General features: G+C 37.2%; 1 protein-coding gene across 3 annotated transcripts in view; it reads right to left on the bottom strand.

The window, feature by feature from the left end:
* The window catches only part of Lgr1 (Leucine-rich repeat-containing G protein-coupled receptor 1), a 291303-nt gene that overhangs the window by 37949 nt on the left and 225490 nt on the right, over positions 1-27864 (bottom strand). For all 3 annotated transcript variants that reach the window (XM_067121367.1, XM_067121366.1, XM_067121368.1), the window contains 5 exons: positions 23292-24341; positions 22200-22352; positions 21549-21760; positions 6505-6641; positions 2899-3127 (listed from right to left, as the gene is read on the bottom strand). In XM_067121367.1, the coding sequence (XP_066977468.1) occupies positions 2899-3127; positions 6505-6641; positions 21549-21760; positions 22200-22352; positions 23292-24341 (1781 nt within the window). The remainder of the gene's footprint in view (positions 1-2898; positions 3128-6504; positions 6642-21548; positions 21761-22199; positions 22353-23291; positions 24342-27864) is intronic.

Consider the following 27864-nt stretch of genomic DNA (forward strand, 5'->3'; position numbering starts at 1 on the left):
AATGCTAATACGCTTAACGACAGAAGTAAACAGGGAGTCCAGATCATTAGGATGAGAAAAGATAAAGATGTGAAATTCTTTATTAGTTTCTTTTCCAGTATTTAAGCAAAGGTTTTGTTCTTTTTCTCACTGTGTGAGTATGTTTAGAAAGCTGATTACATTGACAGTATAACAAGTAATTTTTTACAGAAAAACAGTTTGTGTATATATATATATATGTATATATAAATTATGTCATACATATAATATATATATAAATATATATATATATATATATATATATATATATATATATATATATATATATATATATATATATATATATATATATATATATATATATATATATATATATATATATATATATGTATATATATATATATATATATATATATATATATATATATATATATATATATATATATGAATTGGCTGCTACCATATCCGTGACGTGGGAGGAGCCAGCAGGCCTATATGGTGCATTTAGCTGGTATGAGGTACAACTGAAATTTGACGGAGTACTTGATCTTATGCCTCGCCGCAAATCCAGTGATTGACCTTTCACAGGAAACAACCACTTGATAATGCCGAATATGTGACAGTACAGGTTCTAGCCTCCGATTCCAAGCTTTCTTTCATGCAAAACGTACAAGTCATACCTAATGCAACGAACTGGTAGGTACTGTATGCACAGCTTCCTACATTTACAGAAAATGGTACTTATACAAAAGGCTGCAGTATAATTATTTCTTTGTAATTGTCACAAGCCATATCCAGAATCCTATTCTTTAATTTAAGACGCATTGCTTAATTTTGGAGGTTTTTGCAACCTGGAATTATGACCTTCGTCAAAATGTATCCTGTTTAATCAACTTCCATGAGCTCTATTTCTACAAAGAATTTGCTCTCTCGTCTTGAGTGCCCTAGACCCTAGAATGAGTGCGTGCTACTCGCTTTGCTTTGCTTGTTCATTCCCATTAAGCTAAACTGTCGCGATGCCATGGCCAAGACCAGAGATGCTTTACTCCATTCACCACGAAACCATGGAACAATCCTGCTGGATTCTGATGGTTTTAAGAGAAGGTGTGATGGTATCTTCGTGTGCTCTGTACCACTAGAGATATTTTATGATATTTGTGTGATCATTTTTATTACTGTACGCTATTTCCTAACACTCTGCTTCCATGCGTCAAACGTGAGAACCATTTTATGGATTGGACTTGCTCTGTGTGAATTTGTGACTATTTTGAATAGCAATAGTAATGACCTATAAATTGACATAACAAATATGAAAATTATTTCATGCATAAATAAAAGGAAGGTGAGTTTACCAAGAAATTTTTCATCCATTCTTGAGATATATATATATATATATATATATATATATATATATATATATATATACGTATTATATATAATATATATAATACACACACACACACACACACACACACACATATATATATATATATATATATATATATATATATATATATATATATAAAATATGTGTCTGTGTGTGCGAATTATTACCTAATCAGAACTTATATACGATATATTTAAATGATTGTCTTTGAAGGGCGTAATTCCTTCGGACCATTATCCATTGCACATACGGTTCGTGTCTTTGAAGTAATCTGGGAATAATTAAGTGGTGTCAATCCTCTTGTGAAATGAAATAAAAAAAATATAATTACAATTAGAAAGACGTCTGACACATGAAATAGGTGTAAAAATTGACTTACGTATCGATATGTGACAGCAAGGAACAGTTTCCTCTTCGCCTCCCGTAAAGCGGTTATTGGGAGTCAACGAGAACAACCGATTCTTTTTCACCGAGTTACCTTCCTCGAGTCTGCAAACCTCCCTTTCAAAATCCCTTTGAGGGAATAACCTATATCAACCCTATAACCCAGTGCTTTGATGTATTCAACCTTCTTTGCATCCTTATCAACACCAGTTGGATTTTTGAACCGAGCCTTCCTCCTGAAGACTTTGATATGTCTATATAAAGTCAATAACCAAATTGAAACGTTTACGGTTAGGGTACATATAAAGAATGTCGAACATGCCTGTCGTTTCCGTGTGATAACATCCTAATCCCAATTCCTTCGTATCCCAAATAATACTATTTCACTTCATCATATATCGTAAAATTTATGAAGTTGGTGACACTCCACATATTACGCTCTCTCTCTCTCTCTCTCTATGTATGTATATGTATATGTATATATATATATATATATATATATATATATATATATATATATATATATATATATATATATATATATAGATGAGAGAGAGAGAGAGAGAGAGAGAGAGAGAGAGAGAGAGAGAGAGAGAGAGAGAGAGAGAGCGTAATAAATGCACAGTCATCTACGTCATAAATTCTGACGTAACTGATGAGGTGAAACAGCATTATTTGGGATGTAGAAGAACTGGGAACAGGTTGGTATCGCAAGGATACCACTGGCCTGTTCGATCTATGATGAAGCGAAATGGTGTAATTTGGGATGTAAAGGAAACTGGGATTACGTTGTTATCACAAGGACAGGACCGCCGGCCCGTTCGATATTTTCTTTATATGTACCCTTGCTGTAAAAATTTCAACCAGAGAATTCTGTTAGAAATCTGCGTTTGTAGAAATGAATTAGGTTATTCATATATATATATATATATATATATATATATATATATATATATATGTATATATATATATATATATTATATATATATATATATATATATATATATATATATATATATATATATATATATACAGGTACATAGATATATAGACTGACATCTAGATGGATAGATAGGCAGATACTGTACACGTGCGTGTGAAAAAGTGCCAACGCAACCAATCTGACGAAACTGGTGAACATTCCCCACCTTGTTTTGCTATATCCGGAAATGCCGATGAGGGGCAGAGTGGCCATCGTAATGGAGTAGATCCATCCGATGACCATAATCTTGGCAGCCATGGAAAGCTTGAGCCTCTTGTTGAGGTGGATGGCGTAGGTGATGGCGTACCACCGTTCCGACGTGATGATTGTCAGCGTGAAAATGGACAGCTCGGAAGCGAACACTGTCAGGAAGCCCGCCACTTTGCAACCCGGACCTGTAGTGGGATCACAAGAGGGTAAAATGATTTAACTCTGGATTTTAAATAGTTGTTATGCATTTTTAGTTAAGTGAATTAGCAATATATGAATACATACATAAATGCACAAATGTATGAAATCATTAGCATCAGATTTTAATTTATCGTGCTATATATATGGTCATCGAAATAAGTACACAAAAATGCATTAATAAATTATATCTTTGCTCATCGGTAAAAGGACTTATCACCTGATTTTAACCGGTGGTTGTGCATTATAAGCTCGGTGATTCAGCAATATACAAATACATAAATAAATACACAAATATACGAAACCTTTGGCTTTTGATTTTAACTGAGAATGTTATACTGTATATACAGTATATGGTCTTAGCCAAAAATATATAAAAAATGTATATATGAATTATACCTTTGGCTTATCGGTACAATGATTAATCTTCCGATTTCACCTGGTGGTTATGCATTGCTAGTTAGGTGACTTAACATATATGAATACATAAATAAATGCACAGATATATGAAATATTTAGTTTTAGATTTTAATTTAAGTTGTTATACATATGGTCCTAGCCATAAATATACTAAAAATGCTTAAGTAAATTATAACTTTGGCTTACCGGTAAAATGATTAATCTCGTGATTTCAACTGCTGATAATGCATTTTCAGTTAACTTATCAAGCAATACATGAATACACAAAGAAATGCGCAAATATATGAAATCTTTAGCATTGATTTTAATTTAAGGTGTTATATAAATACTCTTTAAGCAAATATATATATATATATATATATATATATATATATATATATATATATATATATATATATATACATATACATATATTAAATATATTATATATATAGATGTAAATGCATAAATAAATATTTGGTTTATCGGTAAACTGATTTATCTCCAGATTATACCTGGTGGTAATACATTCTAGGTACGGTGACTTGGCAATACAGTACATGAATTCATAAATAAATACACAAAGATACTTTCATATCTTTGTGTATTTATTAATAATTCATGTACTGTATTGCCACAGTCATACCTAAATGTATTACCACCAGGTATAATCAACTGATAAACCAAATATTTATTTATGCATTTACATCTATATATATAATATATTTAATATATGTATATATATATATATATATATATATATATATATATATATATATATATATATATACATATACATATATTAAATATATTATATATATAGATGTAAATGCATAAATAAATATTTGGTTTATCGGTAAACTGATTTATCTCCTGATTATACCTGGTGGTAATACATTCTAGGTACGGTGACTTGGCAATACAGTACATGAATTCATAAATAAATACACAAAGATATGAAATCTTTAGTTTAGATTTCAATTTAGGGTGTTATATATATATACGGTCATAGCCTTAAACATATAAAACATGCATGAATACACTATATCTTTGGCTTATGCTGGCATGAGACTTTAAGGGGTTTTATCAGCAATAAATACATTAATAAAAGCATAAATAAATGAAATATCTAGCTTAAAATATTAATTTAAGATTTTATATATACGGTCTTTTAAGCAATAAAAATAAATAAGTAAATAAACAACATATTGCCTAAAGATTTTGAGTCATGGCTATATATGTTAAATGTAGTATTTCAGCAATGAATAAAAAACACATCAATGAAGCAAAGACCAATCATGATTATAAAAAAAGTAGTCTTTTAGATCTCCTGAATCTATGACCCAGTTACATAACAAAATATAAGGGCACTGGGGAAGAGGAGCAGGCCTCCTTGACGTCAATTTGGATTTAGATAAACTTTTCAACCATATAAGATTGATCGCAGGAAATATGTTAAAGGCGACCGATCGCTACAAAATACAACAACTGAGACACAGCTTCATGTCTCTCTGGTGTCATTTTGAGGGACCTGGAATCTGTCGTCCGATTAAAAAGTTCATGGTAGTTTTGCTGTATTTAAAAACCTTCATAGAAAATAATGAAAGTAACTGGTATTTATCATCCGTATAGAAAAGGCATCCACACGGTATTTCTATTCTTCTAATATGGATGAAATACGTGATCGTATCCTTTCTAACAAAATCAGTGATGCTGTGATGACTTCTTGTAGGTGGAGAATATTGAATAGGGCAGCAATGAATGAGATGTATTTTGACGTACTGTCTCCTCCCGTACATACACACATATGTATATATACAATATATATATACACACACATATATATATATATATACATATATATATACACATGTATATAAATATATATATATATATATATATATATATATATATATATATATATATATATATATATATATATAAAGGCATTCAAAATTCACTATACCACTTGATATAATGTGTGTAAAAGGAAGCGACAGCCAGATGACCAATCTCCATATTTTGCCAGACCTAAATTAACTGCCTGTAAGCCCTAGAAAAATGATTCAGGTTAACAAAATATCAACATATCAAACACGCTTACACTACCGAGATTTCAGTGAGTATGCAAAGACTATTTTCGGAGACTTCCAATAACCCTCCCTACGCGTGGTCAGGTAGGCAGTAAAAAACATGTCCATCTGTTTACGAGTATTTGTTTTTAAAGGCAAACAGACAGTCACCTTGATTACCTTTTCTATCCCAAGCCCGAAGGTGAAAAGATGAAAAGGGAGGCAGTAGGGATGGGTATAATCTCGAATGAAGCGGTAGACTAACTTTATGTTAAAGGAAGAACTGTTTAAATAGCTTGAAAAAAACAAAGGCAGAAAGTGAATTCCAGAGCCCATTATTACGTTCTTTACTCTTGTTGCTGTTAAAGTTTAGTGTCATAAAAGATTAACGACAAACAGTTTTCATGAAGACCGGTAATGCAATGAGAATTATTTTTGAGGAATGCAGTTATATACAATCTATTTCACCTCTATAATAATGTCTTTTGGAAGTAGGTTTCTCAATGATAATCAGGTTCCTAAATCACGAATAACAGAGAAGCATCTACTGTATTTGCCGGAGCTATCGTTGCAAATCCGCTATTCTGAAAGTCTCCTGCTGAACCGTCTAAGAACTATTTGGATAATAAGTTGCTGAACCCAGTTTTGGAAATTTTGGAAAAGGTTCCAACATTCCACTTCCACTAGAAATATTCACTAAGCCCAAACATGATCATGACATAAACGTAATTAGATTTAGGTCCATCCCCTTTACCATCATACCATACCATTATCTTTCCCTCCCTCTCTTTTTTCTAACCTTTTTCGGGCCTGGGCTAGTAAAGGCATTAGTTGACCAACACACTGCACTTTAAAACTTAATAAAAAACAATTGTCATCACGCAACCACTTACCATTCTGCCAGTCGATGGCATAGTTGAAATAGACACCGATGGTGTGAAGGTCCATTGAAGCAATAATCAGGAGATAGATTCCCATGCTAAGGTCGGCGAGGGCAAGGTTCACCATCAAGAACTTGCTCACTGTCATCCTTGAAGAGAAGAGAAAAGACATGATCAAAGATACCCTTCGCTGAGGCCGATGGCCCCAAGGCTCTGTTTTCCACAAGGCTGATAAGTAAGGAAGAGAACAAGAGAAAAAGCTTAAGATGACATATATGACAATGCACCAAGGCCCAATTTTATACAGATTTAATTTTCGGACGCACAGAATAACGAAAAGAATAACGACGTGAAGAGGAGTAAAGTCACGAGAGAAGAGATCTTTAGTTGAAGCACTGGGAGGACCCTAAGGGTCTTATTTTCCAGAGGCTTGATTTTCGGGGGCGGAAGAGAAAAAACAAACAAATAAAGGACTGGGGGATAAAAAAAACAAAAAAAAAGAAGTCTTGCCTTTCGATCGAGCCGAACAAAATTTGGCTGAAATTTAATTTGATATCCAGTGTGTTTTATAACTTTTTCTGACATGACTATATCCATAAATAAATCCTTATTAATAAAGGGTGTCACGGTGCAGTATTTCAGGAATTTTTACCCTGATGAAAATCCAAAACTCTTTTTATTAAAAGTGGTTTATTATTCTCACAACACCAAAAGCTGCTGATATTGGGCGCCGTTTATTATTATGAAAACTGCAATTATAAACTAATTAGAGTAATGGCTTTCCTAAATAAAAACTTTCAAGTGTCGGAAAAATGAAGGGGAATACCTCTATGTTATCGACGGATAAAATCTTTTATCAACCTGCTGCGTTTATTGTTACCTGATGAATCTCACTTATTTCACAGCCGAGTTGGAGGTGCAATAAATTTAATCTCCTTTTATTTCAAAATGCACAAAAATACTTGTGTATGAGAAGCTTTTCAGTTATCGTGGATTATCTTCATTTCATATCATTTTATAGCAACGTCATTTTCAAAATGTAGATAATTCCGAAACACAATAATACCCCTATCTGGCACAGACAATTCTTCTTCTTCTTCTTCTTCTTCTTCTTCTTCTTCTTCTTCTTCTTCTTCTTCTTCTTTTAACGTGCTTTATTTCCATTTTTGTATGGGGTAAGCACGATGCCTTCTTTTGAAGGACTTTTGATTTGGCTTTGGGGTAGACCTGTAGTCTCGATCGGCTGCCCTGCCTGACATCGCTTAGACCCCGGTAGCATATGTTACATGTATCATACCAGACCCAAAGCCCTTTCTCCCAGCAGCGAGATACTTGGAAGTATTTTAAGGTGACGGAAAATGCACTATGTTTTCAACATAACCAGAATATTTTTTTATGCCGTAATAGAAACAGGATCACTGTCTTGCCCAGGCTAAAAACAGAATAGGTCAAACTGACTTTTATGACTGAAGAAAAAAAAATCCAGTTCCAGCTTGAATTCAGAAGGAATTGTAGGTTTGCTCTTTTCCTTCAGTGATATGAAAATCACTATTATAGCAATGATATTGTTCGTAATACATGGCGCTTGTCTGAAAAGACAATAATCCTCTCGTTCTTTCAAATTCCCGTTATTGCCACTCATCAAGAAGCAAATGAAGCTGAAGAACTAAAATTGAGACAGATTGACTCTGCTTCTCTTCTTCATTATGAGTGATGACAGTTTATCAAATATAATTTGTTTTCTTTTAATAACGGTTTATGAAGTTTTTTCCCCACTTTAAACTGGGGTAACGTACAATTTTAATCGCTATTAATACAACTAAGCCAACTAATTGAATTTGGAAAGACTACAAGAAATGATACTCCACGTTTTTGGGGACGTTCTAAAAATTTATACTTTTAAACATTAACAATATTTTCCTTTTACGAGAAGGGGAATTATAAAGTAAAAACTTACATCTAGCAGTGTCAAAGGACTGTACTGGAAGATACACATTGTCATGCAAAGCCTTCTTAAGTCATTTTGTCATGATGTAGATGTGTTCATCGTGACACGCAAACAAAGCATAAACAATATGTCAGGATCATTCTACCAGTTTCCTTTGACTATTATTTTTTATTGTTATTATGCATTTAAAACTTTTTCTAAAATTCTCAAATTAATAATTTAACCTGTATCGCAAAAATAACAGGATAAGGCAATTACAAAAACTGGCGGCAGTTCAGTCCCTGTTATCATCAAATTATTTTTCATCACTTACATTTTATTTAACGAGCCCAAGGAATCAATTACCACAATGGCCTAAACATTATGCACTATTTAGGTTTCCTTTCACAAACAGCCGTAAGCAACAAAAAAAAATTTTCAAACAAACATCATCGACAGAAATTTTATTAAAAATAAATCCTGACCCAAATTACATCAAGCCATGCCAGAATCTAATAATACCTAAAAGTAAACTTTGCAATACATTGTTCATTAATTTCCAAATATTCCTGCCGACAGAGAACCAATACTCCCGGAAGATCATCGCCTCGCGGAAGTACGACTTGCAGCGCTACAGATCGTAGTTGTTTTGAGAAATGTTAAAATGATGGACGGTTGTGCATGCAGTTCGAGTACACTTCTTTTCTCGAGTGTTGCCAGAGCGACAGAGGATACCTAGAGTGTTTGTCTGTCCTACTGCTCTTTGGTTCGATTTGACATTTCATGAATGGAAGTGTACACTGAATTCATGGGAGTAGGTGCGCCCCATCCCTAATAAAACCTACTAAATCCACTGGAATATATATATATATATATATATATATATATATATATATATATATATATATATATATATATATATATATATATATATATATATATATATATATATATATATATATATATATATATATATATATATATATATATATATATATATATTATATATATATATATATATATATATATATATATATATATATATATATATATATATATATATATATATATATATTATATATATATATATATATATATATATATATATATATATATATATATATATAGTATACATGTGTGTGTGTATGTCTTTGTAATTTTTATTAACCAAAATGCCCTCTTATCAAATTCTCAATTTCTTCGCATTTTGGAAATGACAGTTATTCTGATGCCGGCCGAGACTCGATCTCGGGTCCAGGGTGTCAGAACGAAGCAACGATAATTACATGTCCACGAAGAAAGGTACATAAGTCTATTCCCGCACATATGTACTTATGTCTGTCGAGTTCATATACATTTACTAAAGCTGAAATACACCCGCTTTCACCATCGTAGCAAAGTAGTTAGTCGTATTTATTGCTTTTTAGGCAGAAATATTTATTTACAACCTACTGGTCACTTTCTTACTTACCTTTCTTTGTGGACAGGTAATTATCGTCACTTCGTTCTGATACCACGTACCCGAGATCGAGTCTTGACTGGGCATCAGAATAACTTCATTTCTTTCTTTATTGGTTCTAGGACAATTGCCTACTGGACAATTGCGTCCCGGATTATTGCGTGCCGGGCAATTGCGTACCCAGACTTTTGCGCACCAGGAAATTTGCTTACCTGTATTTTTGCATCATTTTAAATATACACTTAGCCTATCCATACTGAATACTGCTTGAGCATATATACGTACATTTTTTATGCAGTGCATATTTTTCAGACCTTCAAAAATTTTAAATTTTTACTTTATTTGTTAAAAGTAATTTTACTTATACCTTTACCCATGCTGAATACCAAAGGACATTCCGTAAATATATAGTTATCAATAATCCATTATTTTATTCGCATGGTTTGTACATTTTAAAAACTTGCATTTCATTTTATACTTTTTTAAAACATATAAACATACAGTTATGTTTCGTCTAAAAATCTAAAAAGATTACGATGCACTTTTTAATGATTTAAAATAATCACTTTTAATCATATATCTAAAAGGTATGCATATTATAAGCCACCCCTCGTAAGAATGACAATTTGTTTTCGGGATTATATTGATTAATCAATGACTTGAGGCGTATATTGACCTTTTTACTTCTTGGCTGAACGGGAACTCCTCTTTGAAAGTCTGTTTTCTTTTTCTTTGCCATAGCTTCGTCTTTCATTAAAGCATCAATTAATTTCCAGATGGAAGGGTGATGAAATGTTACAGTATTCTGAATTGCATTATGCCACCCTTCTGAACTGGCAAGTCGTTAGTTGTTGAATCCTATGGCCACTCCGACCCCTTGCTTGCCCTATGTGTGTGACTTCAAAATAGGCGATGAATTCTGGCGTTAGGTCACCATCGTCACTTAAGTCTAAGAAGCCTTCTCTCACATCTGCTGCTGGGAAAAATGCTAGTGCAGAGAAACGTCTTACCTGTAAATTAAACTCCTGATCTTCGTGATACCGCTGTCTCATCCCACGGTCGCATATCTTCTTAAAAATTGATTTTGACAAATGGAAAAGACAGAGGTAATTGTTGCATTAGGAAATATTTCTGCAATAATCTTTCTTGACCCTAGTTCAAAATCCGCTAGTAATTATGCTAACAATAATTGTGATTCAAATCCTTCAAGTAAGTAAATGTCCGGCTGCGCAAATGTCCGGGTACGCAAAAGTCCGGATACGCAAATGTTTCCAAAATATGAATAAATCGAGAAGTTAAGAGAGCATTGTGGTTAATAAAAATTCATACGTATACGGTAAAAATTAACCGGTAAATTTTAAATACGTACGTATATACAGTATATGTATACATGTATTTGCGTGTATAAATGGGGGTTGTGCGTGTATAAATGGGGGTTGTGCGTGTATGTGTATTCGTGTGTCTGTCTATCTATCACGAAAATATCAAGTGAATACTACACACCTGAATGATTCACGCTCCGAGAAAAGGGGAAAAGGAAATAATTCGAGACCTTGCAACCTGTGCTAACACTTTCGTTCTGGCCCTGCCGGAAATTACTCGTAGCGCAATTAACCACGACATTAGTCTAAGCTGCCGCCAACTAACCTTGTGGCAATCTTGGGGTATTTCTGAGCCACGAACTCAATTACCGGTCTTGTCCTTGGTTGATACTTTTCTTTTATTTCATATTACCTGCTGATGTTTCTATTCAAAGAGATCTGGTTCACTGCACTGCATTTTATAAGACCGGTGGGCAAACTTGGATAGTTTGCTTGTAGGGTTAAAGTTATGAAAGAATGAAATAGAATGGATCTTCCAAAACATAATTTTTTTTATGTTGCTACAATACGATGACATGCAATTAGTTTTATTTTCCTTACACCAATTTCTTGTGCATTTCACTTTATCAAAAATGTGCCCACATCCCTTTATAGTCTGCAACGAATGGCAATTGTTAAGAGGAACAAAAACGGAATTAGTGACGTACTAATAAAAAAAATAAAATAAAACCAAGATTAACAGCGCAATTTGGTAGTTTTCTGTATCTAAACCTTGCAATGATGTGTTATAAATGTAAATAAAAAGATCATAACTTCTTTAAGTTGTAAATACTTACTCTGCCCATTCATCAGTTTCACTTTTTCGCGGTGGCTACAGAGAAAACCCGAAAGATTACTGCTAACTTCCATATTAGCCACTCAACAGCATTACGTCGAACCCTCTCTACACAATGTAACATTCACCACTAATTTGCACGCACTTTCCACAGGTCTATCAGTCAATATCTACTCGCAGGTCTTTCCTTCTAACAATTTCGAACCATACAAATCCACCAACCTATCGTCTTCCTTTCACTCCCCTCGGGGTCGCCGTCGTCAGCATGTACTTGGCATATGGAAGTAAAGGCCTTCCACACGACAACTCCGTCCCTGGAATGTATGCCAGGACACTGATCATATCTTAGCCACCACTACTTCTGAGGAGGATGCCTCCCACCTGAAAACCACCAATGTGCAGAGCTGCCTCGGTGCCAGATGGAATTCCCTGTTTCATACAAGTGAAACATTGCAGCCTCCTAAGTGAACATGGCCCTGACCACACTGCAACAGTTGGGATGATACCCACAGGGTGCCTGATTGTATCCGCCAGCCCCTGATTAGCAATGGATGCGCAAATCACCTTATCAAGGATATAATTAAGATAAGTTGAAACAGTATGCAGTTCAAGCCCAGCAACCCACCCCTCACTGCCACCCCCCCCACCCAAAAAAAAACACGCCTACCGACATTAGAAATCATTTCCACGGCAGGTGCTATGAGGATTGTGATAAGCTTAAGGAGAACCAGTCGGACATTAGTTAATCCTACTAATCAGGACACCAGCATTGGATTAAGAATCTCCTGCAAGCCAGCCACTCAAGATCCTTGATCATACGGAATAGTATGATGCCCAAGGCCCCAAAAGACGCCAACAGCAATGTGGCGTTTAAATATTATGTTCAGCAGGCCTATAGTTCTATATGAAAAAAAAAGAGGTCTACATTCCAACACTCCACTGAAATAGGACGTGAGACCTTCTTTCAGACGCTAATCGAAAAGACACAAATATTCACAAAGACACCAACTTTATGCAACTGCAGATTGCAGAATCAAGGTTTAACACCCTTCTATCAACATTCAGCAAGCTGCAGGCTTCCTACTACTTTTGTGCCCTACGGAGCTGTGCCCCTTCCAGTGGCAACAAGCCTTCAGGGAAATGCTACCCCATCAAAAGCAGCAAACCCCAAGGGACGATGCAACCCCTGGGTACAGACACCCCACCAGGAGCAACATGCCTTCAGGAGCAGTAGCCTCTTCTAGAGCAGCCTGCTCCTCAGCCAGCCACTCACTAGCAAGTTCCAGTAATCAATCAGGAGCATTGACCAGAGAAGCATCATGGATGGCAGAGGGCCCAGTCAACTCTCAAGATAATTCCCTCAGCCACCCAGCCAATGAAAATTCAGATCATTCACCGAGGCAGGAAGGCTGAGCCATGCCTCCAGTCACTGAAACAATCCCATCCAGCATCTTGTCTTTTTTATGGGCTGCTCTACGAGCAAGAACCCGTGCTGGCATAAAGCCAGCTTAATTCCAACCAATAACAACGGCCTTTTGTCGGGTATCATTTCATAATAGGACATCCTTGTTCAGTGGTTACGTCTGCAACTGTCTTGTACAGTTCACAGCTTGAGCACTAGCCTTTCTATTGCTGTTTGCTTGGATATTTTTCAAAAGTTGACAGCATTGGAAGATTCTGAAAGTGCTAATGAGAGACCACGACTTGCTCTAGGAATAAAAGAAGCCACCAACAGACTATTCTACTGACAAGGCTCGCCCTCCACCAACGAAGAAGAGCACACTGTTGATGTATCCTCTAATCCTCCTTTCCCATCTTTATCCATCTCCTCCCCCTCCTCCTCACACTCCTCCTTTCCTCTTCCGCAGACGTTCTTATCCATTCCTCCTCCTAGCTCTCCTCCCCCTAAACCCTCATCCCTTCCTCCTCCAGTCTCGAACACGGAAGAATACCGAAGTTTCGAGCGCTGGCATCTGACGGACGAACCTCCCACGCTGCAGTCGTCACCCATGAGAAGAAAAACCCTGACATAATAATCACTGCATGACCAAATCATCAAGAATTCACTATAAAACCGAAAGATCAAGGTACCGTGGCCCTTCCTGCCCGCCAGCACTGATTTCAACAATCAAACCCGAACGAAAAACTCAATAAGGCCAGGTTCTGTTCATACCAAACAAAGCTTGCTATGGACTCCCCGTCAGAACTCCCTTAAAGCGTCGACACCGGGATATGTGAAACTTTATAGACACAGACAACTGACAAGAAAAATTCTGGCCACCTTTAGGAGTCCAGTTCTAGAATATGGGGATATTTCCTCACTGAGGAATACACACCAGAGCCTTTCAGATGCTTCCGTTGCCAGCGTCATGGTCAGGATCTTTGCAGAGAACCCACTATTTGCGCAATCTGCAGCAAGAGACATGAGACCAAAGGGTGTCTTGAGAAATTCAAGACAAGGGAACCAACTACTCCTAAGTGCCCAACTGTCGTGAGCCACATCATGCATGGTTCAAACGATGCATTGTTAGACTGCCTAGCATTGCACAATTAAAAGCAAACATACTAGAACCGGCACCTGCATCCCAGCAATCGGCTTCTCAAAAAAATGAAAAACACAGCCAAAACAACCAAACGACCCTTTAAAACACTGCCAGCTATAGACAACAAACCCCTAGCCACCGTTCTCACCTCCTCCTTACCACACCCCTAACTTCCGACCTTAAAAAACCTTTCAAACGTCCTCGCGTTATTCCTATATATCCTATCCTCTCCCGGACCAGCCTTCGAATAAATGGACAAAATTGTAGTCCCACGTGAACTACTCAACCTGTTCCTGTAGCAATGTGTGGATCACGCCAGGAGAGAAGCAAAATATATATGTTTTCTAGTGGCAAAAATCCACATAAATAATTCCGTCACCCGCGGATTAGACCTATTCGGCTCTTCGACGTTCGACGCCTAAGTGAACAGCACTGCAGCGATTGTTGGTCATTTTGAATGATAGCTGCTGTTTCTCTTACCAATGTTTTTCTTTTCCCTGTTCAGTCGTCTAACTTTTAACGACTGAATCTTTGAATTATCGCTCTGTCTTTCACTTAAGATTTTACCGCGTTACTTTAATCGCCTTAAATATTGAAGGATATACAACAAAAACTATGATTGTACACTTACATTCTAGAGTCCTCCTCGGAGGGGCAAACACAGGCAAAAGGCCATTGAATAAACTGACAGCATACAGATCTCCTCGAGACACTTACACAGCTACACGTCTTCCCTTCAGTCTAGGAGAAAAAAAAATACCTATTCTCCAACAAAATTCCTTCCTTTTCCTCCACTGATCTCCTACCATAACGTTCGCGAGTAAATTAAATACGGTACGATAACTCCGTAGGCTTTTTCAACATTCCTCTCTGCTCCTTTTTCACGTACGATAAATTTTTTTTTATTTTTAGTACTGGCTGCCGGCGACTCGCCAGGGCTTCCTGTTATGACTGTTTTCAATTTCATACCATTATCATATCTCTTGAACTTACCATTTCAACATCAGAATGACCCTTAACGCGTCAGCACACTGTAATGAAATATTTTTACCCACAGCTACGTCAGCTAAACCAATGGTATTCTCGCTAGCATTACCAGTCACAGGAATTTATGACTAATTGAATGATTTCATTCAGCGTCTCTTAAATACCATTAAGACGTACTTTTCAGATACAGAATACCGTTCTTGAGATTATGAAATCTACTTACGCAGGTTATTTCAATCAAATTTTTTCCCAGAGAACACTTGTGACCTATAAATATATATATATATATATATATATATATATATATATATATATATATATATATATATATATATATATATATATATATATATATATATATATATATATATATATATATATATATATATATATATATATATATATATATATACATACATATATATATATATATATATATATATATATATATATATATATATATATATACATACATATATATATGCATACATATATATATATATATATATATATATATATATATATATATATATATATATATATATATATGTATGCATATATATATATATGTGAATTGTAATGGTCTACATACTCTGAGGACTATACCTCAAAAATGGATGGTTAAGGCCAACATAAAACCCTCATTAAACGCAGGAAATGTAGAAACTTCAAAAACAGAAAGACAATCTGTACACAAGACAGAGCAACCTTAACTTAGCCTATCCAATTATTCCAAGGCAAGACTGATGTATCCTTAACACCTATTATTGTCCGTAGAACTGAGAGGCTGAATCACAGCTTCATTATGGAGTGCAGATTTGGATGGAAAAATCGACAGAGAAATTGTCAAACCTGAGTCAGGATGAGTTGATGAAACCCATCCTGACAAGTTTTGGAATTCTTATGGAGATCAGGGTCTTAAAGAAAAATAGTAGAGTGATGCAAAAGCACAGTAGGAATTGGAAAGGTATAAGAAATTCTAACGATTTCCGCCCACCCTCGCAGGGGATTCGAGTCTGGGTGCCGTCGTTGGTGAGACCGGGGATGCTACCTATTGCACACACACAAGCACACTCGCGGGTACGCACAGTGTTATTCCCATCATTTTAAAACGTAATTAAATTTGTTCCAGTGTCACTTAAAAGATAAAAGCATAACATTAAACTTAATTTGCTTTTGTAATTGTCTCCGCTCTTACTACACGTGCGGAATGACAACCTTTTTATGAAGAGAATTTAGGAAGCAGAACGAGAACTTCCACCAAACGGACTACAGAAGACACCAACCCCTCAGGATGGGAGCAACGGTGCACTTCCCTGCGAACGTTTGTGAAAACTGTGTAAAACAATATTCGCCATAATTTTTTAGTGTAATTCTGATGGTTCTTCCTGAATAAAAAAGGAGAATGGCCAACTCTGGATCAAGTCTACTCTTGGACCTGGGCCAGATTATGCCTTCAGGTGCAGCTCGCTGAAAACCTGTTCTCCTTTCACGCACACACACACACACACACACACATACACACACACGCAGGAACCAAAAGCTCCGTCTTCAGGCCGAGGTTAATGTTCTGAGATAATCTCACCAGACTCCAGAGTTTGCTAAAACTAAACAAATTCTATGCTGACGGTTTAAGTTTTCCATTTTCTTCCTCTTTTTTGCACTATCAGCTTAAACACGGTCTTTGGACAAATCTGCACGCCTTGCAGCTTAAATTCATTAGTGCCTCAACAGACTTTGCTGATCCTGGATGATTGATCCTCATGACGTCAAACGAACGTCGTGGCATCATAGAGTTCAATTGGGCTACCTAATTATGAACAGGTCATTAAGCTCTCTTCCCACACTGCGAACAAATGCTACTGTTGAAGTCTCACATTGCGAAGCAATACTAGATGAATACGTGGGTGTACCGTTCATATATATATATATATATATATATATATATATATATATATATATATATATATATATATATATATATATATATATATGTGCATATATATATGTGTGTGTGTGTCTGTAGATATATATATATATATATATATATATATATATATATATATGTGTGTGTGTGTGTGTGTGTGTGTGTGTGTGTGTGTGTGTGTGTGTGTGTGTGTGTGTGTGTACAGGCACAAACACAATTGTGTCACTGCTTTAAAAAGAAGAAATTAATAAAAGGGCAATTTATTTAGTCGTTGCTCTGCCTCGAAATTCTGATTGTTTTGGATAAATGAACGAAATTTAAGTAATTTTTACTTTGCCGTTTGTGTAACGTTCTGTTTTATATCTCAATCATTTTCTTTGATTTCAAACCATTCACGTAGTTCAGCCTCAGGTCAGCATACAACAAACCATAGTGAAAGTAAGTTTCAAGAAGACAGAAACCAAGATAAATGCCCTTACCAGTCCATTCTTCAACTGCTACCTCTTTTGACATTAGCGTAAGATGCTTTCTCCTCAAGGAGTCTGCACTTGGACAGCGCTCCTGAGTTCGCGAATGGAGTGCAATTAAGGATGCGCCCACACCACAGTAATTCATGTCATAAACATGTCGGCAATTTATTGCATGCATATCACAAATATATTGGAAGAAAGTCAACGACCTTTAGTGGAGAACCAATCCCAGGCAAATGGTGGATAATCAAATGAAGCACTGGTTAAAACTTCCATTAAGTTGTTTACTGTATCAAACCTGTTTGTGATATGTGTGAGACAAGCTGCCTACATATATTGATGATATGTTTTACTGCAATGTGGACACACCCTAAGAAGCACAAACAGTGACATGGCTACTTAGCAAAAAGAAAAAAATTGTCATCCAGATGGCTGCAGAGAACCCCTAATTCAATGTGAGAGCAGACATCTTTTAGAAAGACCCAGAACAAGCCCTTGTACATCGTGGACAATGGCATGCAAGCAACAGTAGGGACCTCCTCCAGGCACTCCTGCTTGCCCCAATCGGGAAGGGCAGCCAAGAGTCACCCCTGGCGGAGTTTGTTGCCTGCCCCAGTGGGGAGAGGCAGCCTTTGGCCATTCACCGCAGCAGGCGGGAGGGCTCCTATGGCAGGGGCCAAAGGCCACCCTTCCCGCTGAGGCAGGCGGAAGGGCTCTTATGGCAGGAGCCAAAGCCCACCCTTCCCGCTCAAGCAGGCGGAAGGGCTCCTATGGCAGGGGCCAAAGACCACCCTTCAAGCTGAGGCAGGCGGAAGGGCTCCTATGGCAGCGGCCAAAGACCACCCTTCCAGCTTAGGCAGGCGGAAGGGCTCTTATGACAGGGGCCAAAGCCCACCCTTCCCGCTCAAGCAGGCGGAAGGGCTCCTATGGCAGGGGCCAAAGACCACCCTTCACGCTGAGGCAGGCGGAAGGGCTCCTATGGCAGGGGCCAAAGGCCACCCTTCCAGCTTAGGCAGGCGGAAGGGCTCTTATGGCAGGGGCCAAAGCCCACCCTTCCCGCTCAAGCAGGCGGAAGGGCTCCTATGGCAGGGGCCAAAGACCACCCTTCACGCTGAGGCAGGCGGAAGGGCTCCTATGGCAGGGGCCAAAGACCACCCTTCCAGCTTAGGCAGGCGGAAGGGGTTTATGGCAGGGGCCAAAGCCCACCCTTCCCGCTCAAGCAGGCGGAAGGGCTCCTATGGCAGGGGCCAAAGACCACCCTTCCCGCTCAGGCAGGCAGAAGGGCTCCACCGGTGGGAGCCAACGGCTGGTTGAGGGAAGCCAGCTCTTGGCACCACTGGTGGAGTCCATCTTCCTACCCCAGTGGAGAAGGGTAGTCGGGTAGTCGTTGGCCCCTAACCATTAGCCCCTGCCAGCAGATTGGTTGGGAAGGCAGCCTTTCCCACTGGGTGAGTTCATTCGCTTGGCCCAATGGGAGGGACACCCTTTGGCACCTGCAAGCAGAGTCCGTCCATCTGCACCGGTGGGAAGAGCAGCATTTGGCTCCCACAGATGGAGTCTGTCCATATGCCTCGCTGGAGACAGGCACCTGTTTCGTTCAATTCAACTCTGCCGGTGGGAGCTAACGACTGCCCTTCCCCAACGGGGCAGGCGGACGGACTCCAACAGGGGAGCCAACGCTGGCTTCTCCCGACCATGTGTTCGTCTCTCACCAGAAGAGCCCTTCTGCCTGCTTCGTTGGGGAAGGGCAGCCACTGGCCCCCGCCGATGGAGACCTTTCGCCCAATTCAGTGGGGAAGAGCAACCATTGGCCTCACCAAAGAATGTACATATAATATATATATATATATATATATATATATATATATATATATATATATATATATATATATATATATATATATATATATATATATATATATATATATATATATATAGAAGAAAGAGGTACCAAGAGTTTTCTTGTTATTTCCAATATATTTTCGAGGTACAATATATTGTCACACGTTATTAAGTGAAAAATAAGCATATAGACACACACACATATATATACATATCATATATATAATCATATACATATACATATATACAGGTTAACTATATGCAAATCTGGTACAAAAGAAACAATCTGGCGTACAAACACATTCTATGATTAACTCACTGTCTATATCCTACAAATGCTTATTTATGAGAAACGCCTGACTGTTCTTGAGCGACTTCCTTTTGCTGAACTGGATTACAACAGAAAGAAACACTAACATCATGATGCCAGATGATCTTTAATAAATTAAATAAGAGAAAAGTGTTTGGAAACTCTGCCGAAATAGATTCTGTTCTTAGAAAGTGCAACAGAAAACTGTTTACCTCTACAAGAGTCTTTGCTGCCAACCCTGGAAAGAATGTATCTCTTTAGTGATTCAGCGTGACTGGTGTTTTTATTCCAGAATTGTTTCATAAACTGGTTTAGGATTCAACCCATTTCCCCCGTGGTTAATGCTAAATAAACAAGTATGACGTTTTCGTATAAACAATTAAACAATTATATGAATGTAAATTCGAAGGGATAGTTCATTAGCCTACAGCTGGAAGCCGAGCCATGTTTTTACTGCTGACATATGACAGCGTAAATGAACTATTACATGAAATAATTGATGCTTCATGTAGAATTAATTAAGGCACCGGCTACAAAAGCAGACTGATGTGAGTGGAAACGGGAAAAACTGTAACATTATTTTTCAATGACGCAAATGGAATTTTTTACACTTTTTTTTTTCAAGAACAATGAAATTTCATTAAAACGTTACTAAGATTAGTAGTTAAAAATGCACCGTTACTTCTAGGCTTAACGAAGAGTTATACTAATTAAAAAGAAGTTGGATCAGCCTCAACTTTTCTGTGCCATAATATGATTGGAGTGAATCCTTGGAAATTGAATTTCTTGCTGCCGTTCTGACAAATTAAATGTCTAAAAGAAATAAACACTTATTTCTTTGAGTAGAAAGAAGTGTCATCAAACCATATCCCGTTTCTGATATGGAAAGATGAAAATCCTGACAGCTTCTGAAACTTGGGCCAAGGAGTAACGTTAGGAAAGCAAGTTTTAATTTCAAATTTGTCAACGACAAAAATAAACCCTAGAGAATACGGTATGCATTAACAGAATATTTTAAAAGCTGTACCGAGATGATTTAAGGAATGGAGCATTTCGATGTAGCTGTACGGATGCCTTGTTTTCTGTTTTGACAAGGAACTTCAAAAGAAAGACAAATGGAATGATAATTACATTAGGAATTTTGTGAAATGAAAACTGATCGCAAGCCTTCCCGATAGTCAAATAGATGGCCACTAGCAAGAAATTGCTAAGGATTCTCAGAAATACTGGAAATTTACCAGATGCATTCGCAATATTCAGGTAGCCATCACTTTGAAAGAAATTGTTTGTTTTCATGTTCCTTAGATGAATACAACGTGACAACGTTTAAAAGAAAACACCAGCAACATCATCCATAAAGCATTATCACGTCTCCCTGGCCACGTAAGTCTTTAAATCAAATACAAAAACAAACAGAGACACTTTAACGCTTACCTGAATTTCGAGGAGACCAAGACAAGCATGACGGCCAAATTGCCAACAACAGCTGTGACAACCACAAACCAGACAGCAACGCGAAGAGCGATGTTTCCCATGATGTCCTCGCAGGGGTTGAAGGCGTCAGGAGCGGGGACGCACATAACATCATGGTAGTTTCTCGAGAGGTTTCCACAGAGCACGATGATCGTTGTATTATTCATAGGGGCCTAGGAAGAGGAAGAAGAAGATGGAATTTTGGTGTTGTTTTTCCTTGATGTTCGGATTTTAATCAATCTGTTTCGGTGAAGAACACACGTGCAGGTCAAAATCACATTAAATACGCATTGTCATATGAGGAGAGTGAATGAAGCGTATTTTATTATGAAATAACACAGTGTGAAAGTTATACACCAATGAAGTTTTTGTGGCAGGCATATAATATTAAAACCACAACTATTCTAGATAGAGAATGCAAACTGTACTACAATAATTTTTTCTGGAACAACAGTGCTCTGGAATTCTTTATTCATGATATATACAAAATGAACCGTAAAGAAGAACAACATGAAACCTCAATATGCAAAATGCTAAGGTACACAGTTTGCATGACAAACTAGTTCTGCTAAGTTACCTCAATTATGTACAAAAATCAACCGGTGATCTTACCCTCGTTACATGCCATTTGTCGTCCTCATTCTTTAGATTTGTGTTTGGAATGTCCTCGGAAAATATCTCTTTTTCGACGAACCCTCCTTCATCAATCAATCCTTCTTCAGGGTAACCAAAATGCTCCGGGGAATCCCCGTGACCTGGCCAAATCTGGAGAGGTTCAAAGGATGTACAGACACGAAAACATACAACAGTACTCAAGATGTACTGTAGTTCTCTGAGATGACTTTGTTTCCACAAAATGATCGAAAGAAAATCAACATTATCAATTCTCATCTAACACAGCAACACGTCCTAAAAATGAGCGTGGCAGCAGCGTAATCATATACAAAAAACAACGTATTTCAGTTCCTGAGTTCTGTGACATAAAAGTTTGTTTGATTTCTCGTGCAATTGTACTAAACCTACGTCTGACTGCTCCAAGTTTAACGAGTACCTCCCAGGAAACTTATGAAATTCTCATTTGTTTAGTCTGAAGTTTTCATGATCCACTGATAAAGCATCTCTTGAGCACAGGGGATGCAAATTAAAAATTCTTTAACGCTAGGGACTGAATAGAAATTTCTGACAATAAAATATGAGAGTTTCTGATTTATTAGATTCTGGTTATCATATTCAAATTAAAGCTGTCCCTGGATGAGAGAGCTAAAGGTATCCACTGAATAACCATGTTTATGATCCCAGCATGACAAGTCTTAAATCACCAAAAGAAATTAGCATTGTGAGTATTTTAACGTCTGACACCAAAAGTACTGGACTTACTGACTGACAGATCACGTCTAAAATCACTGGGTTTCACGGCATCTGAGTGATAAGTTCACTTGCAAAATACAAAGTTGCGGGATATGTCACCATATGGTCATTGCTCAAGTGATGTAAACATCTCGGAAAAACTAATGTCCTGGAACATCAGATCTGTAATTATCTTGTTAAAGTTGATGGGCAATACAAAGGGAAATCCAAATATAGAGCAAATTGCAACCTGCTGGAATTCAAACTAGTGTTTTGATATGTCATGTTTAGAACTGAATGCTTATAATAGATTAATGTAGACATTTAGAGAAACATACATGCTAAATCAGACTTTACCTCGGGATCTCCCCAAACGCCGACAAGAGTGTCATTTTGCTTGAAAGTATCCGATGGATACCTGTCAGCTGAGTGATTGAAAGGTCCAAAGCCAAGGAAATAATTCTGGAATCCTCCTGGACCTCCGGCCCCTGCCTCGGCCATGTTAGTATCTAAGATTCCTCCCGGATTTAAGGGAATTTCATCTGTCCCAAAGCCTTTATCTAGGATAGGGTCGAATGCCTCTTTTGATAAGGGATCCCCAACTTCGGCACTTTTTGTTTCTGACTTCTTATTCAGAATAGGAAGGATTTCCATCGACTCCTTCAGTCCAAAACCATTTCCTACACTGCTCTGTGACCCCTGAAATAATTCCCTCCTGCTCAGCCTGGCATGCTTAACTGCGTGAGATCCTTTTGATGGCTCAAACCTCTGTTTCATTTGATGTCTGAGAGGAATTAAATAGCTACTTTTGATTTCTTCATGTTCCACACTTTTAGATTTGTCAGATTCGGGGGTGGTTATATTTATATCTGGCCTTGAACGTCTATGTCGTGAAACATAGTGTTTTGCTTTTGAGGTAGGCATTACTTCATTCACATGTACGGATTTACTGCTTCTTTTAACTCTGTTGCTTGTAGGCAACATTTTTGCTAAATCAAAGTTTTCTACAGAGTTCATGAAGGAGGACTTGGTGTCTGGAAATCGCCCAAATGAATCAACAGGATAGGAAGCTCTTGGGAGCTGATTCCAGTGCGTTGCCTCTTTACGAGCTGACTGGGTCCTTGAAGTAGCGTACTTTTTCCTTCCAATCAATGACTCTGGCTGAACAGAACCCCAACTTCCATCTTCAGAAGAGGAAAAGTCTTGATAATTCATGTGTTTCTCAGCCACTGTCCCAGTATTCTGATAGGATGACGACAGGGAAGTCAGAACGCCTTCTACAGTGGGCGCAGTAACGGGCTGGATGGGTGCGTACCGCCGCTGTCTGATACGTGTGGTTTGAGTCATGGTCGGTGATGTCGGGGACGTCAGCTCAGAGCAGTGTTCCTGTTCCATTTCTTTTAGTTTCTGTGAAGAGAAAATTTCTAAGCATAGAAGTTACTTTAGAAATATTGATGTTAAAAGTAAAATAAGTTACTCTACCATCAAGTATTAAGTATTCAACATTCAGTCACACATTAACCATAGTGTTTTATCTTCACCATACCTCACTGACTTTTTATGGCTGACTTTATTTTCACCATACAATACTGCTGTCATCACTAGTTCAAAACCAGGATGGTTGTCAGACAAAAATTATGGCCGTAGGTGTTTCTGTAAGACTAATTTTGTAGTGATTTTTCCTTTTACATGCAAAACTGAGAGATCATAGCACTCGCTGCAAAAAAAAAAAAAAAGCATACGGATGACGTGTTTGAAAAGAAAAAAATGTCGTGAAGTTAAAAAATAAAGACGACTGAGAAGGCACAATGAGTTAATTGCATCACAAGCTGGAGATCACAAAATGGTAAAGGTAATTTAGTTGAGTGTCGGACTAGAAATAAAATGTGTTTTATCAGCGGAATATTGTTGAAGAGAGGACAAGCGATGTTAATTTTTCTTCATTAACGATAAAAAGATAGATCTTCCAGGCATAAAAACTTACATAAAAATGTGTATGGAAGGTGTTCATTTAAAAAAGTGACACATGATTCAAAGAACAAGAAGAGAGGAGGCGTGTGTTTTCAAATAATGAAATGAGCTGTATGAATTTAGTTTATCATAAAACCGCTTTTTTGAGATTTTATAAATACGAGTCTTGAAACATACTGAATAAGAGTAACTGAATACATAAGAGTCTTGAATAATGATTTCTGAGACAAAAGAAAGGCTTACAAGAACAGTTTGAAATAAAGCAAAATGCACAGCTGCACAGTGGTAGTTGAGAAAAGTTTTTTGCAAATGGAAAAAGTGGAATAGCTAAATTTGGGCAGATGATACTACCTGCATTACTGCTGGTGAGAACTTACAAAGACTGGTGAACAAGAGTGTGAAGGCGTTAACAGGAAGAGGTCATAAAAAATAAATGTTGTGTATCAAAATGTTCTTGGCTAGTGACTATTGTGAATGATTCAAAACTGTGACTGGCCACCTTCTATTAGCATTTGAAGAAAGCGTTACAGGTGCTGCCGATAAGAGAAGAAGGATAGTTTATAGAATGTACAAAACCAAGAGAGGCACCACAGCCAAATATGAAATTCATAAATAAATACTGAAGACTTCTTTTTCAAGTGAAAGCAAGCTAATAAACACATATGAAGGAAAAGCGAAAGCTAACCACATTAATTTTTCACAGTGTATGTGTGGAGAAAGAATGGATGACAGTAAAAGGAATGCTGAAATATACAGGAGGTACAGAGAGAAAGAAATCCTTGGTAAAACAATGGGGTAGAGTTTGTTGGGGATGCTAAGTAAAGTACCAGAGCGTTTGAAAACAAAAATGTCACCGAAGCATGAAAGCTCTCGTTACAAAGGACTGATAAAGAGGAAGTGTGCTTACGAGGGAGGTCCCTGAAATATGTCAGTAGGTGTTGCCCAGCGCACTGGATTGACAAAGTACTAAAGTGTTTTCAAAAAAGTTCTTTGAAGCACGAAACTACATTTCCAAAAGGGTTCCGCAAGGATGGAATGGCAGAGTACTGGCAAAAACGGTCCTTGAATCATGAAACTGAACTTCATAAAGAATATGTATAAGAATGATAAAGTGGCAAAGAGCATGAACGAAGGTCGATGCAGCATGCAGCTGCATTTTACAGAGTTCAATGGGGATACAGCGGAAGGGAGCTAACAATAAAAGGCCCATGAAGCATGAACTACATTTCATAAAGAGTATACGAGTGATAGTCGCAAAGTGCTAACAAGACATGACACTACATTTCAAAAAAGTTATAAGTGAAAAACAGGCTGAGTGCTCGCAATAAAGGTCTTTGAAACAATTAACTGCATTTCATAAAGCGATAAGAGTGATAAAGTGCCACAAGAAAGGTCTCTGAAGCATGAAACTACGTTTTATGCATAGTACAAGAGTGAAAATGTGGCAAAGTGCTAAAACGAAAGGTCCTGAAACATGAACCTACATTTCATAAGAGTGCAAGAGTGATAAAGTCGCAATGCTAGCATAAAGATTCTTGAAGGATAAAATTACATTTCATGAAGAGAACAACAGTGATAAAAGTGGCAGAATGAATCGCATTTTTTAAAGAGAAGAGTGGTAAACGGTACCTGATGCAGGAGACTATATATTCAAAGAGTAAAAAAATCATAAAGTGGTAAATAGCAAGCAAGAAAGATCCTTTCTTGCAACAACAGAAATGAAGTGGCTGAGTGCTAAGAAAGGTTCTTGAAGCATGAAACTATATTTTGTCAAAAGCACAAGGATGATGAAGCGTCAACGTGCTAGCAAGAAAGGTTCTGAACTATACGAGCACTTCTGTTAAAGAAGCACTGACGTTGAGGACGTTTTCTCTTCTTTTTTGCCCTGAGATGGTTCCATTACTGATCAAGCATTTACATCATAAATGATACGAAGCCCTTTTGCGTCTTTCTTTAGAGCCATATTCATTTAAAGGACATTTCATATAAAAAAAGTCTGCCTTTGTCCACCCATTACTAAACACACATTAAGCCAATATGAAATCCATCATGCATGACGGAGATGATATATCATAAATGAAATTTTCAAGATGGCAGGACCTTCGCGGCTATCAAGTAACATCGATCCCATGTTTATTCAAATAAAGTCTCCTCCGTAAAAAAAAAAAGAAAAAAAGAATGCTAACTGGAGTTTGCCCTCACCGCCGCTATGAATATATAATGATAACCTTCTTGCAAGCTGGAACAGGTCATTACTAAATCACTTTCATAGTGATATACTGATGTGTGCTGGAAATGACGTTCAAATGAGAAGAGAGATTTATGGCTATCGTCAGTTCCCAAGCCTTTCAAAGACATCTGAAACTTGACAAGCCTGAGACATATAATATAATGACCTCCACGAGAAGGAATAATTTTGATCAATTTGGAGTTTTTCACTCGGGTGAAATTTACAAATGAGTAAATGACTGAAACATGGGGAGTATATATCCACGTAACACATGTCAGATTAACTGAGTACTCATTTGCCAAGCTTACAAAGGAGATATCAAACAGACAGAAGTAATGAGAGAGTGACAGTAGCCTTAATATACAGCGAAATCAGTTTCGAGAGAAAAGCTTCCTTTTCGCGAATATGTCAGTGTTGCTTCATGTACGAGATCTGCTTGGTAAGTTTCAAAATTACCAGCATATGTTGAATGTTTATTTGTCATCTGATCAGCATTTTTTAATGCAATTTATCTATGAGCATTAATTTGTATCAGCAGAAAAAAGGAGGTTATTAAAATGAAAGTTACTCAAGGCTCGCTCTGCAACGAAATAAGAAACTTAGTTTTCTTCGTTGACGAAAAATGCATCCAAATGAATGATATCCACATCGTCTCCTAAGTAACAGGTGAATTAAGGACACTTGAATAGATAAACGGATTTGTTTTCAATTAGTTTTCATTGTATGCGT

Source organism: Macrobrachium rosenbergii, chromosome 19 (assembly GCF_040412425.1).
Source record: "Macrobrachium rosenbergii isolate ZJJX-2024 chromosome 19, ASM4041242v1, whole genome shotgun sequence".
Taxonomy (NCBI): Eukaryota; Metazoa; Arthropoda; class Malacostraca; order Decapoda; family Palaemonidae; genus Macrobrachium; species Macrobrachium rosenbergii.